This window comes from Eucalyptus grandis, chromosome 10 (assembly GCF_016545825.1).
Source record: "Eucalyptus grandis isolate ANBG69807.140 chromosome 10, ASM1654582v1, whole genome shotgun sequence".
NCBI classification, from domain to species: Eukaryota; Viridiplantae; Streptophyta; class Magnoliopsida; order Myrtales; family Myrtaceae; genus Eucalyptus; species Eucalyptus grandis.
The window spans coordinates 36,705,141-36,725,460 of NC_052621.1; the positions used below are offsets into that span (position 1 = coordinate 36,705,141).

At 39.2% G+C, this 20,320-nt stretch overlaps 3 protein-coding genes across 4 annotated transcripts; 1 reads left to right on the forward strand and 2 right to left on the reverse strand.

The window, feature by feature from the left end:
• Positions 1-405: 405 nt before the first annotated feature.
• Positions 406-2,693, reverse strand: LOC104423121 (trihelix transcription factor ASIL2). Its single transcript, XM_010035584.3, has 2 exons — positions 2,447-2,693; positions 406-2,013 (listed from the first exon to the last, which is right to left on the reverse strand). The coding sequence occupies exon 2, from the start codon at positions 1,864-1,866 to the stop codon at positions 652-654; it is 1,215 nt and encodes a 404-aa protein (XP_010033886.1). The 5' UTR covers positions 1,867-2,013; positions 2,447-2,693; the 3' UTR covers positions 406-651.
• Positions 2,694-5,561: 2,868 nt separating this feature from the next.
• On the forward strand, positions 5,562-8,906 carry LOC104423122 (protein SYS1 homolog). 2 transcript variants are annotated; one of them, XM_010035585.3, is made up of 3 exons: positions 5,562-6,314; positions 7,915-8,141; positions 8,432-8,906. In XM_010035585.3, exons 1-3 carry the CDS (start codon positions 6,091-6,093, stop codon positions 8,437-8,439), a joined length of 459 nt encoding a protein of 152 aa, XP_010033887.1. In that variant the 5' UTR covers positions 5,562-6,090; the 3' UTR covers positions 8,440-8,906. The 2 variants fall into 2 exon arrangements, with proteins under 2 accessions (XP_010033887.1, XP_039159816.1); XM_039303882.1 differs by having other exon boundaries at positions 7,915-8,130.
• A 1,191-nt stretch (positions 8,907-10,097) lies between these two features.
• On the reverse strand, positions 10,098-15,372 carry LOC104423124 (probable sulfate transporter 3.4). The gene is made up of 13 exons (XM_010035586.3): positions 14,951-15,372; positions 14,082-14,130; positions 13,755-13,962; positions 13,390-13,561; positions 12,915-12,980; positions 12,698-12,811; positions 12,466-12,582; positions 12,234-12,360; positions 11,694-11,980; positions 11,342-11,532; positions 11,070-11,155; positions 10,577-10,653; positions 10,098-10,470 (listed from the first exon to the last, which is right to left on the reverse strand). The coding sequence occupies exons 1-13, from the start codon at positions 15,296-15,298 to the stop codon at positions 10,327-10,329; spliced, it is 1,986 nt and encodes a 661-aa protein (XP_010033888.2). The 5' UTR covers positions 15,299-15,372; the 3' UTR covers positions 10,098-10,326.
• Between the last annotated feature and the right edge of the window lie 4,948 nt (positions 15,373-20,320).

The window sequence follows — 20,320 nt, forward strand, 5'->3', positions numbered from 1 at the left end:
TATAGGAGCTTCTTTATGAAGCAGTCTCACCGAGCTTCGAGGAGCCGCATCTCTCAAATATGCAAAACCAAACATCAAAATTACAGCAGCTCACGGCAGAGACAGACCTGCACCTATGTAAGCCAAGGAAGAAGCGAGTTTCTTTTTGTTTTGCTGTACAGTTCCCCTTGAGAAACCAATTGTAGCCGATCATGGTCATTTTGCCGCCTAGCAAGTCCAGTTGAGTTCACTGTCAAGCACTCAAAAGTAGCCCCTAAAGGGACACAAGTAGCTCAACTTCTCATATTACCCTTTGGAACGGATGGTTTTCAGAGACAACAATGGCACAAGCACTTCGAGCGTTTGAATATCCATCTGCAGTTAATTCAGACGCGTCCAAGAATTTTTAAAGCTAAAGCACAAGACTTGCAGAACTTATAGATGAAGTTTCCATAGAGAAGGAGCAAAAGTGCACCGAAAGAATGAGCATACCACAATGCGAGGGCTCATCCAAGTCACCAATTACCAACGCAGAAATGAGCACAAGTACCTTTAATCCTATTATTGCTTCAGAAATTAGACGTTCAGGGGCTTAACTCAACCAATATTATACAACCGAAGAGGAAGAGTCAACATACTAATCTAATCATAAACCTTTATCAGGTAAAGATGTCACCCGCTGGCATTCTCAGTGGAGAGATCGTTCTCGCCATCATCGCCTTGCCTTATTCTCGCAATCTCAGCTTGAGCCCTTTCCATTATCTGCTTCCTTTGAACTTCCAGATCCCGCTGAAAATCCATCCTCATCTTCTCCAGTTCCACCATCTGCTGCCTCTTACTATTCTCAATCTTCTCGTAAATCTTACTAAATTTAGTCACGGACTCTGCAAGCAATTTGATCGAAGCCCCGTCACTAGACTCTCTTCCAGATTTTCTCTTCTTGGGTGGCAGGCCATCTGAATCGTCTCCCTCTTTGTCAGAAGACTCCGAGTTCCCAGGACTGTCCCTCATCTCATCCATTCCGTTAGCACGGTTCAGGTAAACCCTAGGGTTCATGAAGACATACTCCCCGGAGTCAACCCCACAAGACAGAGCAGTTTGTTGCGAGGGTGATGAGGACATTAACATGTCCATCTTCTTGAAATAGACCCATTTGCTGGAGAGACCACCAGTCTCTACAAATTTAGCTTTCTCCTTCTTGTACTTTTTCTTCAATGTATCCAATCGGTTTCTGCATTGACTCTCTGTCCTATCAACTTTGGATACCTCTGCCACCTTTTCTGCGACTTCTTGCCATTCATCAGACCGAAGGCTCTTCCTTCCACGTTGAAGAAACCGCTCGCCCCAAGCATCAAGTAAAACAAATGTCTCATGCTCAGTCCAATCCATGAGAGAATTTCGGCCACCAGTAGGTGGCAGTGGTTTTGCGACTGGTGGAGGCACATCTTGAGGTGGTGGTACACGAGGAGCAAACTCATAACTAGAAACCAAACTCTTCAGCTTCCGCCTTTTGGGGCGCCTTTCTGGGTCATTCGCTCTTCTAGCTTGGTTCTTCTGCTGGTCATCATCATCATCGTCATCATCATCGGAAAAATCATCTTCATCGTTGTCCTCATCGTCATCATCTTCATCTTCCACATTTTTGACAGTTTGCCTGTTGCCATTCATTTGATCTTTATCATCTTCTTCGTCTCCCAACTCTTCCTCTTCATCCTCTTCGTCACCATCATCCTCATCCTCATCATCTACGAATTGGTTACTGACTGGCTTAGGATACGGTGGAGTTCCACCAGGAAGCTTTTGGGAATTCGAGGAACCATATTCCTGTGACTGATTCGCACCATGTGAATTAGGGGGGTACCCAGCATCATCCTCAGCGTGGTCCATCTATCACCGTCCAATCTCGTGAAGGACAATATTTCACCGCAAGGAAACCCAAAAAACCTCCAACCCCTCTCTCTTCACCAAATTAAAAGCAAGAGTCTCTGCTCACATGAGTACTTCAGTTCTCTCACTTCGAGACCACACGATCCCCTATAACAGCAGCAAACAATATGGGTAATTCAAGGGGAAAGGAACCCAAAAATGATACACAAACGGGCAAAGCGAAAGTCTTTCACTTTCCAGTAGATATAAATTTACACCCCAGTGTCATCCAATTGAAGACAGTAACAAGATACAGCAAACTAATACATTTATTCTAAAAACACTCAACACATGCAGCACAACAGCAGCTAATCAACTCCTCTAAACTAGCTCTAAAACCCACTTAGCCGCTAACCAGCCAGATTCAGATTCAATGACCCCTCACAGAGCCCCAAGCTTACTTTTTTCTTTCTTTCTTTCTTTCCCGCTTTTGGAAGATTCGACCCTCGAGAGAACCAGACGGAATCTACCCAAATTAGCTACCCATCAGCTCAAACGAGCCGAGCCCCAAAAACCCAAAAGCGGAACTGGGAGATCTCACCTCGGCCGAGACACAATTCGCAGCCTTGGAACAAGTCAAGACCATCCAGCACCCACTGCTTCTTTCGCAGCAATTCCGCTCATTTCCGCCAGGGAATTCACGCCGGAGACGAGGAACCTCCGCCGCAGAGAATCCGGAGTGGAAAGCGGAGAGAGATTGTCGACGGAGCAGGAACTGAAAACGAATTAGGCGGAAGCATATCGAGAGAGAGAGAGAGAGAGTGAGGAAGAGGAGCGTGAAGGAAGAACGATGATTCTTCCGGAGATTAAAAAGGGGGTCGTGCTATCTTGCGCCGAGGCGTTTCCTGTACTTCTTGGGCCTCATGGTCCAACTCTAGCTGGAGGCCCATTTGATTTTTGTTAATTAAATTACACATCCCAACTTATGAATAATTTATTCTCAGTGATATATATATTTCTTCCGAATTGAATGGATGTATTGTCAAAATAAAGTAACTCAAGAAACCGCATTCAAAGTGAACTATATCCATTAAAAATATATAAACGCATTTTCACTTCTAATTTTATTTAACTTTGGCTAAGCTAATTTTGCAGACCATACCGTCTTTTTTTTTTTTAATAGAAGAATTATCTTGTTGTGATACAAAATGCAAAGAATATTTTTATAAAAATTATTGTTGAAAGATATTGTCTCAAATATCACAAATAAATATCCATGAAAAGGTTTTGGTAGTTATTTATTCAATCTCTTAAGAGTGATACAGATTTTTCATGTCACGAGTTGATTATACCATGGTTACTATTTGGTTTTTATCCCAACACATTGCAAAGGCATGCACGTGATGTGGGCAAAACAAATTGTAATCTGAAAAATTAAGCAAAATTATGGGGTGGAAATGTTTGAATCATAACGATATTGATAAATTATGAAATACAAAGATATAAGATTCAAATTTTTTTCATGAACCTTGTTATTCTAAATCTTGATATCAGAACAGATGAGTTAGAGTACAATTATGAATTCTTGCATTTCTTCTCGGACATAAAGTTTATGAGATAATTTGGAAAAGGAAAAATTGAAGGTCCGCTAAAAATTAGGAAAATTTTATATAAGAGATTGAAATGTTCTCATTTTCTCAAAATAAGATTTAAAATATATGACCAAATCTTCTAAGGTTACGTTTGGTCGTTCGGATTTTTAATCGGGATTGATAGCATAGGATAGGATATGAAATCCTTGGATTTTTATATCCTATCAATTGTTTAGTGAATCACAATATTAAAGTCGGATATGACATCATATCATATACATTTTTTTTATATAAATAGCATATTATTATAAAATGAACCTAAATGTTCATAAACAGAGATGGTGAAAATCTCTCGTAACATTATTCCTTAATTTATTTTTAATTTATTTTTCTTATTTTTTATATTATTTTCTTTATTATTTCTTTTTCCCCTTTTCATCATTCTTTAATAAAATTTTATCAAATAGTAAATTGTACTAACATACCTAAAATACAAAAATACCTATAAATATATATAATATAAACATTTAATTTATAGATTGAATGTTTATTATAAGATAGAATTATAGTTGAATATATACATTAAAATAGGATTAATTAAAAATGATTTTTATTTTTTTATTTTTAATATCTTAAATTATAATTCAAATAATCATTTTTAAGTTTTTAAATTATAATTCAAATATTATTTATATTGAAATATAATTTCAATTTTATTAATTTAATAAATTTGTTATTCAAGAAAAATAACTTTCCTAATATGGACATTAGAAATCCTATCTACCTTTATCCCACCTCTCCCATGGGATAATTTTATCCTGTCTATATCCCCCTTATATCCGACTTTATCTTGTCCCGAGCAAAAGATGAAACGTAGGATAGGATAAATCATATCCTATCCCGAATTTTATCCCGACCGCCAAACGTAGCCTAAATGTTCAAGGACATTTTCGTCCAAAAGATTTATTTATTTTATTTTAAATGTCTTTATTTTCTTTTCCGTTCATCTTCTTCTTCGTCACGGCCTCATTAGCCGATGGGTTTGAGATCCAATTCATCCTTGACCCAATTGAAGAAAGTGAAAGGCGAGGCCTAGTAAAATTGGCATCTTAATAAAGCCTAGAAGATTTCATTACCTAGATGAGAAAGGAGCTATTTTAGGTCATTACCTACCAGCGCAAGATAGTGATTTCAGTTCTCAAGAGACGAGAAAATGAGGTTGACCAATTACCTAGGATTTTGGGTCTAGGAAAGCGAGTTAAAGAGTGAAAGTGAAAGTGAAAGCTATTGGCTACCTCTTGTACTCGCAGCTAGTAAGGTTGGCTTCATTCGGATCTAGGTTAGGTTATATGTAGCTTCCGTGGCTCTCACCTATGGCTGACGCTATTTAGGGGTGTGCAAAATACCTAACCTCGGACCGCCCGTAACCGGCGGTTCTTGAGGGAACCGGTCCTGGTTCCGGTTCCATGGGCGGATCCGCCCGCCCGCCCACCGGATCGGAGCGGAACCTTTTTAATATTAAAAAAAAAAAAAAATATTAAAAGAAACCCTACATCTTATCTCACTCCTTTCATCTTCGGCTCCTAATCCTATCGCCATTTCGCTGCATTTACTTCTCCCGCCATCCACATCTCCACATACTTAATTTTTTTTTTCTTTGGCTTGCTTTGATGTCATGTAATCGTTCTATGTTGAAAATCAAAATTGTTTCGCGTCAAGATCGATTCCATGGATCCATCCGGAACCGGACGGGGCCTACCGACGGTCCAATTCCCGGGTGGATCCATGCAATAAACGGGTGGATCCCGGTTCCAATTTTTTGGAATCAGTTCTTAGCTGGTGGTTCCCGGTTCTAGGTTAGGAACCGCCTGCCCGGACCATGCACACCCCTAATGCTATTAGTATCTTATATATTGTTATGATTATTTTAGATAGTTATTTAAAACAAATTTCACTATGAGTCATCTTTTAAGAAAGTAAAAGCATTTCAGGAATTTTATCTCAAAAATAGGGAATTCTCGTCTTACACACTATGCACATTTTTAATAATAATAATAATAATAATAATAATGGAAAAAAATTATGCCTAAATTGAGCCAACCTGCAAAACCCATAAATTAGAAACAGACATACGAGGAAGAAAGGAAAGAAGGTGGGAGAAGCGCGATCTCCATTTTTGCGGCTCTCTCTCTCCTCGCCCCAATCTCAAAAACTCTTCTTCACTCGCCTCAATTCCACTCTCAATCCTCTTCTCCTTCTTCTTCTTCTTCTTCTCTTCTCTTTCTTCTCGAGCTTCGATTCGCAATCGTTCGTAAATTTCCTCTTTTTACCGAATCACAGCCTCCGCAATTCGGTTTCCTACCGCCGCCCCGAGTGGTTTCGGGTCTCGGATCCGGGTCGGGCGCCACCGGCATCGGCTCGCCGTCGTAGAAGCGATGCGGTTCGTGCCGGATTCGATGGACGGAGGTTCGGTTTACTGCGGATTCCGGCTTCCATGAGCGTTTCTTGGAGTGCTGGCTCGGGAATGCTTGGATTTGAGTTCGAGGGTTCTGAGTTTTGATTGAATTGGGGTTCAATTTGAGCTTCTGGTGGAGTTTCGGGGGAGGGTTTTTGGGTTGAATTTAGGGGGGGAGCGGGGCAGGTGGGAGCAGTCATGTTCTATGGTGCGGTGGTGTGGGATCCTTGGCTCATCGTTGCCCAAATCGTGTGCCTTCAATGCTTGTACTACCTCACGCTAGGGTTGTTCCTGTCGCTTCTCGTCGGGACTCGAGTCTCGCGCTTGAGCCTCGTGTACTTCTTCGACTTCGCCGCCGTGACCATGGCCACCGTGACCGGGTGGTCGGTCATCGCCGCTTTCGTGCTCACTGCAGTTGCAGGGTGAGATTGAGAAAGCCTTTTCTTGTTTCTAGCGTAATTCGATTTACGGTTCGATTGATGTTGTTGGGATTGTGTCTCGTGGCTCTTTCGTTTTTGATGTGAATTTGTGATTGATATGGGGGGTGGATGAATGCCCCGACTTATGGAATGTGTGCATATATGATCTCAATAACAATGTTGACTCAGGTTAAGCTTTATGCTGTTCTCATTACTGCTATGTCACTTTTTCATGTATTTGATTCCATCTGGTTGGTTTTCATTATCTAGTTGGTAAAATGAGCTGCCGTACTTGTTCAACTGATTTGGGACTGTTGGGATTATGTTTTTTCTGGTTGAGCAATCATCCACGATGCCAAATTCATACTCTTCTAGTGAGGAGTAATGGCTTGACATGGTTTATTATTGTTGCTTCGTACTTTGATCTAATACATTGGTAAACACATATCGAACTGATTTTTTTCCCCCTTTGCCATTGTGCAATACTTAGCTTTGCTATGTTATCGAGTGGTTTGATACAACATTTCAGGTCGTTTTCTGCTAGAAAGTTAAAATATGACTGTCCTTTGGAATGTTAGTTTGAGATAAATTGCGAAAATTATATAATTCACCATATGAGGCATAGCTGTAGGGGGGGAAAACGTTGATTTTGTTCGGCAAATAAAAGAGGAGGAATTGCATTTAAGATTTATGAAACGGGACAATTGGGTTGATAACGTTTGTGTTCCATGACTGAATATTTGAAAGACCATCTTGTGACATTCATTCTTGGTTTGTCTTGGTGGCATGGGAAAGTTTGTTACCTCCATTTTAGAATCTCTCTTGTATATCCACACAGGAACTAGTACTTGTATATGCAGTAAATTTATATGGTTTCACTTTGGATCTGACTGCCAATGCAATGCTTTAGTTAACAGTAGATTTCCCAGTTTTATCTCCTAACTGACCTCCTCTAGTTTGTTTTAACTCAATTGTTCTGCAGATACCCCCGTATCTCGGCCTCTTCACTAGGCCCTTTTTGTGATTTTGAAAATCATCAAAAAGCATTGTAAAATGTCCCCATGTATTGTACACCGTTGCCTAGACTGCTTAGTAACTATGCTGAGAAAAAGAAAAGGAAGAATCTGTGACTTGGGACCTGAAGACATGAATTTTCTGTGAAGTTCAAATCCAGATGCATTGTCAGGACCACCTTTTTAATTTTAGTTTGAAGAAAATACACCTGTGACTTGTTTGCCCTTTGAGTCTGCTATTATTGGGCATTCAAGCTATAACGATTCAATTTCTTTGAATGTATATGCTTGAGACAACCGATGTGACTGTGTAACTATGAGGTCTTTATCTGGACCTTTTACCTTATCATTCTGTCTGTAGTTCTCTTATTTGCCGTAACATTAGGCTCGCTCCGCATTGCTGCTAATATATCAAGCACAGATATGAAAATAAAATCCTTAGGATGTAACAGGTGCTTTGCTGATTGGAATTCTTAAAGTTGTTTTATGGGGGGAGAATGTTTCTATTTTAGAATCTTATGTTTATGTGCTGATAAAGGAAGAAAGTCACCCACGGTTGGTTATATTAAATCCTGCTATTCTTGATGCAGAGCTGGATATATGCTTTATCTAATTGAGAGGGCGAAGAAATGCCTGGACTTTTCTGCCACTTTATTTATCATTCATCTCTTTATATGCATCATATATGGAGGTTGGCCTTCCTCAATAACATGGTGGGTCGTTAATGGCACTGGACTTGCAGTGACGTCTCTACTAGGTGAATATTTGTGCATCAGACGTGAACTGCGGGAAATTCCCATTGCACGGTATCGTCCAAGTAAGGCTTTTTTTCTGCTCTTTGAACTATGTCAAATGGAAGAGTTTCTGATGACGTCTTTGTTAAGTTCCCCATTATTGAAGACTTGTTGTTTCGAATTTGACCTATTTGTACGTCTCTCATTTGCTTCCCTCTGCAATGGTGCATCAAAGCAATGGTTAGGATAGCTTTTCTAACTTGTTCTTTCTCTATAATAGTTGGAAAAGATATCGCTATTTGTCTCTTTATTTTTGTGAAAGTTTTACTAGCTTTCTTTAGTTCACTGTTTTGAGCTGGGATCATTGGTGCAGGTGTTTGACCAATTGGAGAAACGCCACCAACGAAAGCAAGTTTAATCAGAGTATATGGGCTATTCCTTTGGATGATGTTCTGGATGCTATCCTGTACCAAATTAGGATAGCTTAGATCATGCACGATGGTCATACTCTAAAGCGACGGCAACAATGAGCACACTGGGGTCGGAACTGTGCTTGTGGGACGAGGTCAAGCTGATGAATAGGATTGTTTTGGATATTTTTTAATACGCCAGTAGGTGGCTTTGAGAAATCGATGCCAAATGTGCTTCTGGCAGTTTATTGATAGGGATGAAATGTCCTGTCTTAGAGTCCATACGTTTTCAAATGATATTTTCATAATTTTTCCATGTCAACTTTTGGTTTGAAGGGTGCTGTCTGAACAAATTGTGGATCGACTGAATTTGACTATCGAGAGCAAAGTTGTGTCAATAAAGAGGTTGGGCTTCTTTAACCAGCTTAACTTTTTAGATGAGATGCACTTCCATGCCTGCTTCTACTGGGCAGCTTAACCTTTCCCACATCTCTCTCTCTGCTTTTGCTGTGGTATGCAGTGTGACTCACGCTGGATCTTACTGTTAAACCACCGAAAAATTTACGAACAAGGATGCCAGTAGCTATTGAAATAGTTTTGACACGGCAGAGTTACGAGCTTCTTGATTGATCGGCAAGTTCAAATGTAATGGCAGCAAACGCTTATCAATCTCAACCTATTCCCAGACGGTTCCGTTTTTTCTTTGCTTTCGTGTCAGCACATACGAGAGATTGAGGAATTTATTGAGGCCAAACGCAGTCCGTGGTTTGGACTGTCAAAATTGGAACCACAGCGTTTTCAAGCTGAGAGTTTTTCTTCTGGTTCCACCTTGCAAGGAACATATAAAGATAATTAATTTTTCTTTTCTGGGCCCGTGAGAAGATGCGCGAATTGGTATAATCCGTCTTTTGCACGGGCTTTGCCGTGCCAAGAACAACTAAGAATATCTAAATTTAGCAGTGTCGGATTTGCTCACCGTAATTAATACGTTCCTTCCTGTGGTCTTCTTTGTAATCTTTTAGTTCGAAATTAAAGCCAAAAAGTAGCAGTGATTAGTTCCCGCTTCCCAAGCAGACTGGACCACGGTCCGGTTCCGGTCTAATGGAACCGGTCATTATTTTTTTTTCATGTTTCTATCAGAATATTTTATTGTCCAAAATATGACCAAATTCAGGTTCAAATTCTATACTTTCAGATATTTTATTGTCCAAAATATGACCTTCAAGACTTTCTATACTTTCATCCAGATATTTTATTATTATTTAATTACAGGCTTATATTTATTCGAAAATAAAAAACTAAACCCACTAATTTTATTTTAAAGAAATAACAGATAAAAAAAAAACATATGAAGTAAATTAGGTTTCTCCTTGGAACTTTCTCCTTGGAACTGAAAAGCGTACCATCCGGACATTGGTTTCTTGGAATCGGAAAGCGGACTACTGAGACATCATTTTCACCTTTAAGAATTAGGAATTAGACCAAAACACTTCTGAGAATCGGACTCAACTTATTGTTCGATCCAGTCTGAGCAGATTCCGTTTAGGTGGTCCATTTGGCGCTCCTCTACCTAGAAGGTTCATTTTTGAGGACCCATAGTGCTTAGAAAATAATGGCGACAGAACCAAGTTAAACCTTGAAGGCTATGAATTCGAAGCTTTCAGCTGTTTTAAGTTTGGAGGAAAGAGATACAAAATCCTCCTACAAAGAAGAGCACGGGTTTCTTCTTCCTCTTGGTGGAGCAAATCGAAACAGGGATTACAAAAATTCCCAGCTAAAAGGGGGAAAGAAAATAAAGAACGACATTAAGTCCTCTATTGTATTATTTCCCCCACATAGGCACCAAGCTGTCCTGTACTCACGGTTGGCACTTCCACAATGAAGAAATGTCGGCAACGGCTTCTCCGACGGTCATGTACAGCCCGTTCGACCTGAAACTGTCCAGCGTTTGTGATTTGTCTAGCTTCTCCATCACATTCCCGACAGGACTTGCCAAAACAAGCTACAGGAAAGACAAGAAGAGAGCATATAGGGAGAATTAAGAACTTTTCTTGGCCTTTAGGTCATTCAAAGCCTGACAAAATTCACAACTTCAAAAAGAGTTGTACCTTGAGAGATCTCTTTTCTACCATCTTCCTGATTTCCACTAATGCATCGATGCCACTTGTGTCTATGGAAGTGACAGCTGCGGAAAAATACAAGACCCTTTATTTTTGTCAATCGACAAGCCAGGATTAAACAAGCAGAATGGAGACTCAAAGGCTTCAATGATTTGATGTTCTATGGATAAAGGAGTTCAAAACTGATTAATTGAGCAAACATGCTCTTGAAGAAGGACAGAATCCACATGAACTAGAAGGAACTCATTTGTTGAAAGAAATTAAACTTCTTCATGGATCAAATGAATTCATACAAAGAAGTCCCACTTAATGCTTTTCTTTGATACTGTCACTAGGAGAAACTTATTTGTCAGAAATGTCATGTAATTCGCATTATGGTTCAGAACAATCGGCAATCTGCATTGTTTTTTTTTTTACTCTGTCAAGATGTTGCCGGAAATATATGTATAATGTTTTATTAGTGGAAGTGTGAAGGTAGTACCCGTCATGTCAAGAATTAGGCATTTCAGCGCACTCTGATTGTTCTCCTTTATCCATTCTTCCTCCTCGCGCACCCATCTCAGGATCCTGCATACAAAAATTTCAATTACAACCCCAAAGAAAGCGCTTTTAACCAGGAAAAAGTTACTTCTTTGGGAATAAGCATGATCTTTGAAACCTATCGAGGACAGGAAGCTTCAAATCTTTTGACCAATATAAAATTTTTCTATCTAGATCTACTGATCACTCTGAAGAGGTGTCAAGAAGGCTAACCTCTCCTGCAGGTAGGTGGAATTGGCGAAGTAGATCGAAGATTCAACAGCAAGTATTAGAAAAGAGGGAACTTTTGATGCTACCCTATATCTGCTGAGGCTTTGGTACGTATGAGTTCCCTGAATATTTCCCAATACCGTAGTGTTTGGCCTAGTGACATGCAAGAGAATCTTGAAGACAGAAACTCCAACCTGAATTTCCAAAAAAAGTCAAGTTAACCAAAGTAGGTTGCTTAAAGAAGCTACTGAAATCTTGAAGTCTCAATTTTTAAGATCAGTTTAAAATCTGTAATGCCTTCTACAATGAATGGAGCTAAGAAGGTCAGAACAAGTTTCAAGTATGAGAGACTCACAGCAATGGCTAGGCCCAATGGCACAGAGATGAAAAGGACCCCCACAAAGGAACATATACATGCCAAAAAGTCAAGCTTGTCAACTTTCCACAACCGCAAGGCAGCCTGATAATCAATCAGACCGATCACGGCTGTTATGATGATCGCACCTAAGATGACATTGGGAGTGTAGTGAAATAGTGGCATAAGGAAAAGCAGAGTAACTAGCACTGCTGTTGCCATAACTATGTTTGAAATTGCCGTTTGTGCCCCCGCATTATAGTTAACTGCAGACCGGGAAAATGACCCTGGAAATGACAGCAGAGGTATAGTTGTTAGAACCATTTAAGATGGAACGCCACTTTTCTTGAGAAGGAGACATAATTAGGTGCTTTCAACATATTCACCAATCCTCTCACTTTTTTGTGTGGACCGCTCTCTTATGGAACCTGCTATCGTTCGAAAAGAGGAGTATATTCCAAACTAAGGTAGCAGTTGGTCATACAAAATCCCGTGCATGCAAAACAAAGAAACCTAGTTTTGCAAAAAGAAAATAAGTACCTGTGGTCACAAAACACGAGGAACAGGAGCCGGCCATGTTCATCAGGCCAATAGCCATCATTTCTTTGTTTCCATCGACTTGGTAATTTTTCATAGTGGCAAATGTTCTTCCGACTGCAATACCTTCCTGTTTGGATGTTATGAAGTATAGGATAAGTATATGCAAGAGTGAAGATTCTATGTCCAAAGAGTAAATCAATCACAGTACGCACATGTAATGCACAATTCTTACAGTTAAAGATAAAATTCCAGTTATGATGCCAGTTTTGACAGCCAGAGCTAGATAAGGGCCACTCAGGTATAGCATGTTTGATGAAGGCGGATTCAGACCCTCCGGCAAGCGGCCAATCTGTGCATAACAGTAATTTTTGTCAATAAAGTCCCGAACATGAAAATAGCAAACATAAATTAGGTAGTCTGCTAAGAATATGTCCAAAAACTGGGAGTAAAACTTCAGTACATACAATTGTGATTCCATGAGCTTTTGATCTGAGCAGGAAAACTAGAGTAGTTGACAAAACCACTGATGTTAAAGGGGCAGCTGCTGAAATCCAGAAGAGCTTTGGTCTTCTAATGCTCTGTGACATTTGATGGAAACTCAAACGTTAGACTATAAGAATGAGTCGATCATTCAACATAATTATGGCTAGCAAAATGAATGTTTGGCTGAGATAAACTTACAATATGCCTTGTTGTCAATAAAAAGATTAAGAAAATGACTCCCATGACAAAACTTTGCCAGGACCACTGCAAGTCACAAGTGTAAGTTAAGGATCTCTCGACAAAGATGGTGAATATAAGTTGGAATTGAACCCATAAACGAATTTGATAAAGGATAAGACAGGTCGGAATCACCAAATGAAGGGATTTCATTAGATCCATACTTCAAATCGTATTCCCCCCAGTTCCAAGATCATATTTCAATAAGATTGCCAGACTTTTCTTTTGAAAAATTAAAAGGTATCACTGTGTGTTGCGGTGTTATTACAAAATATTGTCCCTTTTTCTTTCTTGAAATACCGATATGATGCTAAATAGAATAATATCACTCGTTCGAATTCCAATAGGAAATAGTGAAGTAGCTTCATATCATGTATGAAGATTCCTATTAGGCTTGCTAAGGGAAAATAAGATGGAAAAGAAAATGATGAATTACCTCGTCTTTTTGTTTGAAGACTGAGGACATAACAGGAACAAATTGCATCTTTGTGGTGAAGTGGACAATCCCAAGCAAGCCTTTCAACTGCTGCAATGACACTATAACTGCAGCCCCGGCCATAAAACCAACCAGCGTCGCTTTGGACAGAAAATCAATTACAAAACCTAACCTGTAAATCATGTAATCAAACTCAATCAAGTTAGTTCTCTGGATTATTGTCACTTCCTTGTATGGTATTTCCTACAGTTTAACTCAACTCCTCAGAGAAAACTCTCACTGTGGAATTACAGTTCTCTGTCAATTATATTGCTTTCAAACAATTTTGGACAAGAAAAGAAAGAAATTGCTTGGATAAGTGATACCTCAGGAGACCCAGAGAAGCCTGAAATAGACCGGCGAAGAAGGTGGCTGTGAAGGCCAATTTGAGATACAGAATTGGCTCTTGACTGTAAGACACCGTCTCACTGAGCATTGAACCCATGACTAGAGAAGCAATTGACACAGGTCCAACAGCGAGGTGTTTGGAGCTTCCAAGTATTGAATATATCAATGGCGGAACAAAGCTTGAATCTGCATGAATGAAACGCAGTTTAATTAGATAAACAGCTGCAGAACCGACAAAGATCAACTAGTTTCATGTATTTGTGACAGAGACAGAAAAAGGAAAGAATTATTCAATCGACACTCACATAATCCTACAATAGGTGGCAAATTTGCAAGTTTTGCATAGCTGATTCCCTGCAATGCAAGATACAGGTGATGAGATGACCCCAAATCCAAATTTTTAACAGGATTGCAAAAGAGAAAAGAAGAGAAAAGCAGAGAACAAAAGGAAGAAATGGACAGTGCATTAGTATTTCTTTCGCAAAGGGAAAAAACACAGCCAGAAAAGTCAGGAACGTCAACCTTAACTAAGGGTGGGTTTGGTTCGACTTTGGATATGGACTTTTTGTGTAATACAAATGCTGAAAGCCAAAGCCTTATGGGAAATGCAATTTAGTTCGGTAAAACTCATTTGCAAAGCAACTTTGGGTTTAAGTAGTGTTTGATAAAAGAAAATTTACAAAGGGCTTTGGCTGCAATTTTTTTATTTATAAAATTCAAACTGTTCATTGCCAATGAGCCAGATCTAGCCTGGCGGTCATTGGCTAAATAGCTTCTTTGGGAAAGCTGAACCAGAGGCACCTTAAATCATTTTATAGGATGATTGAATCTAGCAAAAACTTAGCTTGGTTTAATTCATCACCGTCAAACATTGAGTCCTCTTCCCGGAAATTAATAAGTGGAAAAGGGGACTGGAGTTCACTAATGAAGGCATACTTGCACCATGTCAGAACCAGACAAAAGCATTTAAGTGAAAGACCCAGAAAACTAAACTGACTGGATCACCAAGCCATCAACAAACCGAATTTACCAACCTTAAAATCCTTTGATAGTCAATTGACACACGTTAAACGAAAACTTGAACCACTAAATTCTCTGAGAAACGCTGAAGCCCCAGATCTCCATGCACACGCAAAAACCACAAACGGCGTCTCTTTCTCACTCACTCACTCACCTGTGGGATGGCAAGGCTAGCAATGGTCACACCGGAGATGACATCAGACTTAAACAGCCTCAGATCATACTCAGGCGCCCACTGAAATATGGGGAACAAGAACTGCAGAGCCAGGACAAGTTTCCTCAGCAATGTCTGGTTCTTGAACCTGTGGAGCGGGTCATCAGGGAAGAAGATCTCAGAGAGTCTGTGCTTGAGTTTCTGGAAGGTGGTCGTTTTCGGTGGCAAGCAAACACTGTGCACTTCCAAGGGGGGTGGCGGCAGCAGTGTCGAGTCTGTGGTGGAGACTCTGATGATGGTGGCCTCATTGCCTGAGAAGTTCTCTACTCTGTTTGAATTGAGACCCATTTCAGAAGAAAAATGGTGGTGATGGTGGTATGTGTGTAGGAGGCAAGACACAACGAGCGCTTGCTGAAGAACCAAGGCTTTGCATGGCGTGAATTTATACAGAAAAGGGAGGGACTGAGAGGAAAGAGAGAGAGAGAAGGGGGAGAGGGCAAGTGTCAAAGGTGGTTAATGGGAAGCTACAGTTACTTCGTTCCCAGGGGTAGTTCGGTCATGTCGTTCTATCATCGTCCTAAATGGTCTGGATAATGTTATTGTGACAATGATGCCACTTGCAATGTGAATGAAATTAAATTTATTACTCAAATTAGCTTGTTCATTGATATACCAAATTATAACAAGGAACTTAAAAAATGTGGGTAAATTAAGGAAAACTATAACTTTAGATCATAAACTTTTCAATTGTACCGGTTGAAATCTATAACTTTTGATTACTTACTAATTTAGTCTTAAGCTTTTTAATAATTTGTTAATTTTGTCATTTTGACTAATTTTGATGAGAGATTACTGACATGGATAATTTTTACAATTTTTTTTTTTTTTTCCCTCCATCAGCCTCATGTGAGGTTGGCAAGGGCAACCTTGACTAGCCTAGGTGTGGGTGTCCCTTACCTGAGGCTAGCAAGGATGGAAAAATGGAAAAAAAAAGGAGAAAAAAAACATAAAATTATAAAATAAATATAAAGTTGTCAATATTAGTGTTGTTGGGCTATATAAGACGAGTGACATTGATAGGCTGTCACATTAGTGATTTTCAACCTTGGAGAAAATTGATAAATTATAAATATTTAAAAATGAGTACAATTAACAAGTTTTTAGAAGGTTTTGGATTAAATTAATATATTAAATTTTAAGACTAAATGAGTTTGACTTTTAATTAAATCAAGTTTTTAATTTGAATGGTTTTTAGATTAATGTTGCCTAAGATGTGTATACATTTTTACGACGGATAATTTTCCATTTGTTAACTTCGGATAGAAAACAAAAACAAAAGTACCAATCGCAATTTTATCTTCACTTGGCCTTTAATTTTAATGATTTCTATCAGAATAATTTTTTTGGTCAAATATCGAGCGATGTGTGTATTTGCAATCATACCACTAGATTAGACTTAGAATATGTATAGGTTCATGCACTTATAGAATTTCTCTAATTTCAACGAAATGTTAACGAAGTAGAAAACTTTATCTTGTGGGTAAGTAATAGTCATTTGTAGAATCAAAGGTGACACATACCCAAAACTAAAGCTAAATACTCCTTTGACTATATTTTAGATCGTATCATCGCCTAAAATGATCACAATTTCAAGTATATTTTATATCTTGACGCAAAGAAAAAGGTAGAGAGGGATGGGGGTGTTCTAAAATACCACTAGATTGACTCGGCGCATGGATAGGTTTATTCAAACGTAGAACTTCTCTAATTTCAGCAAAAGATTAACGTATAAGAAGCCTCTCTCTTGCACGTAAGAAATAGTCATTTGTACGATTAAATGGTGAAAAATGTCCTAAAATAAGGCAAACGCCTATAATTATATTCTACATCGTTTCATCGCCTCCCAAATTAAACTTGGCATACGCATGGGTTCATCCCCTTATTAAAATTTTATAATATCGGGAAAAAGATTAACTTACAAAAAGCCTCTATCCTGCATGTAGGACATGGTCATTTGTAAGGATAAAAACCAAGCCTACATGGGACCAACCAAATCATTTCTCCCACGTTTGCAACCACTTACGCACAAGGCGGCTTAAGTAGACTAACTCACAATGCATTAGGGGGACAATACATGGCTTTTTTTTTACATGATTAGAATGCCGCGATCCCGTTTTCAATCATCTTTGTACTGATTATGCAAGTTGCAGCGGACCCAACTGATAATCATCTATTCATTCCAAGATGCAATTAGGGCTGATCGGAGTTTCGAGCAGGAAAACAAGAGGAAAAGTGCATGACAAAGAGAGCAGCTTTCAAGGGTTCGGTGGAGTATCCGCAATGCCAGCCTGGGACTTTGATTTCACTAATTGAGTGTTGGAACAAGGGCCGTCCACTCTCTGTTGCTTTGTACGAGTCGAAAGATTCTAGCCCTTCACACCCGTCGACCTTTCCTTCCCTTTTTCCATCTCACGTTTGCTCCAAGTGACTATTTTAATTCCTTCTCTATAATGATCATCTTTTGTTTTGGATTCAAGCTGAAGTTCTTCACTTAGATGATGATTTTTATGATGATGCTGCTCTTAAAGCTAGCTGGAATCGACATCTTTAGCATCTCTGGGACTTCAATATGAACTGCACAATATGTGCCGTTAATGGGTACGTACCATGTAGTACGAACCCAGCTTTGGCATGTCCATTGTGGGAGCACAGGCAAAACCCTCGATGCCAAACCAAAAGAGCCATCAAATTGTTAAATACAAAACAAAATAAGAGCATAAGAAGATGCCGAAATTTAAGATATTCGGTGAAGGAAATACGCAATAAGATAATAGCGATAGTTATGTTATTTAATTCAAGCGGTCTTGGATAATTTTGATATCTCCCCATGAGCAAACCGGACTGAAGTCATACTGGAGTACTAGACATGATGTCGAAGTAGTACTTTCATGAGAAGATTCGATTTCTTAGATTGAGAAAGTCCCGTGTATACACAACCAAGATAATCCCGGTAATTAAGTCGCACGGGACAACTTCTGACTTGCTTTTATCAGGAAAATTGTTGAAGTATTCAGGAAATAAATGGCTACCTAAAACCTAGGTAATGTCGGAGACGACATTCTTTGACTCAACCATAATAATAAGCAATATTTCTGGCGAACACCCCATACTGTTAACGTTAGAGACGCGGTAGCTTCGCAAGTTGATACGCACTGACCGTTCAATTGCTTCAAATTACTGGGGTGTTAATCAAGTTCTCCTTTTGTCTTTTTTATTATTTATTTATTTATTTTTATTTTTATCGGAGTTCTGCTTTTGTCTTTACCGGTGCTAATGGGGTCACTCTTCAATTTGGCCATACGTCAATCTCTTGATTTCAACCTCTCACAGGTTTTGCGCCTGATTCTCTTCAAATCCCTCGTAATAAAATAGGTGGACTCAATTCAATGTATTCTATATCTATAAAAGTTTACTAACTTTCGGCATTGGGAAAATAGTGGGCACAATAGTTATGCGAACTTATCAAAATACTATTTCATTCATTGAGCGACATGTATTGTCCTGGACTCATCTCGCATCACTCTTCCTCTCTTCTTTATCCATCACTTTCCCCTCCCTTTCCTGTTCCCCCTCTCTCTCTCTTTCTCTCTCTATCTCTAGCACTGCTCACTGCCACGCTGCAATGCCACCTTGAGCTCGAGCGGCCATGGTAGTGATCTTAAAGGTTGAGCGTCCCATGGTTGCCATGAGCTCAAAATTGAAACTGTTGCCAAGAAATGGAAATAAATATTTGTAAATAATAAAAAAAAGTTGGCAAGTAAAAATAAGCTAATGAACATTGATAAATAACTCAAATAAAAATTGGTAGTTTGATATTATGTAATAATATAATGGGAGAAAAGTCAGTAAGTCACGCTAGTTTAGGTTGGTGATCTCTAAAATAGAGCTTGTAAAGATGAGGGGTTGCTAACCAAGATAAACAAAAGTGATTGACTTAATAGAAAAGTTGGTATTAATTTAAAAAAAAAATTAAGCATTGATAAGTAACTTCACAGAGTTAGTGACCTAAAATTAATTGGTAGCTTTTCTTATAAAAGCTGGTAAGTCAATAATTTAGATATGCAAATTACAAGCTAATTCACAGCAAAATAAGGCCAACCAGCTTGGATTCTCTTAGCTCATGCATAATCTACTAAAGCGAGACAACTTGACTCTGGGAATATTAACCTCTAGTCAAAATGTTCCCAGCCATTCGAGGTGAAAGGTGTCAGAAGAATATTTTTGACCTCAAAATGGATGCAGCTGCGACGAGTAATCACACAAATTGATTCTGTCAAAATTGGAAGGGACAAGTCAAGGACTTTTGCAAAATAGCGTGAATCGTCTATGCGGCGATAAGCAATTGCGTTCGATGATGGCCATCTTTATCTATCAGTCCTTGACCTCAAAAAGGCTCCACCAATCTTCCACTTCACAAAGTACCCACCATTGATGGACCAGACTCAAACAGAAATCGAGTTCCAAAGGTCAAATCTTTTTTTCTCTCCCGTTTAAAGTAGAGAAGAAGATTCTCTCTTCTCGTGCACATGTCCGATTGGTCGGTGTAGCTTGCTGTCAACTCGGGACTTGGGAAAAAAAAATCTTGGGTACAAAATTTGTCCAATCTGGCCTCTCTGGTTGGAATACCTCAGTCATGTCAATGTAGCTTGGAAAATGAGAACTTATTCCCTTCTTCGAATCCGTTCTTTGAAAGAACCACATTTTGTGCTCACGTTTTGTGGAGTGGCTGTTCTGGAAAAGCAGAGATAGAGGGGGCATAAGGAGGAATCCAATTGGCCTGGACTGGACTATTGAGTGCCCTTTTGACTAATATGTAGAGAAATTGGATGGTTCATCTTTTCACTTGGATTATTCAATGAGATTTCTGTTTCATCTGAGATGGAGTTAGAATTATTCACATTTTCCTACCACTGGACCCAATGAGGATGAGAACTTCTTCTATGGATACCCATAGAGTAAGCTTATTCAAAGGGTTTCTTGGGTTGACTGTAATTTCCTGTGATTTCCTTGAGTGAGATGGGGCTCAATCTGAGGAAGATGAATCCTCAAGAATCTCTAAGTGGGGGCTGAGTTCAGTGAGCACGTCGACCAATGGCTGAACCAGAAATGGATACTTTTAGGCCCATAGCCATTAGCTTGCTCTCTTTGAATGCCAACTTTTGAGTTGAGTAATGCCAATAATGCAGAAGAGTTATGAACATGGTTGTTCAGGTTTTTTGCCTGTAAGACCACACTTGTATTGGCTATCATATGAGCACCCAAGGCAGAAAACATGATGGAGACACGGAAGACCCAATCCGAAGCAACGAA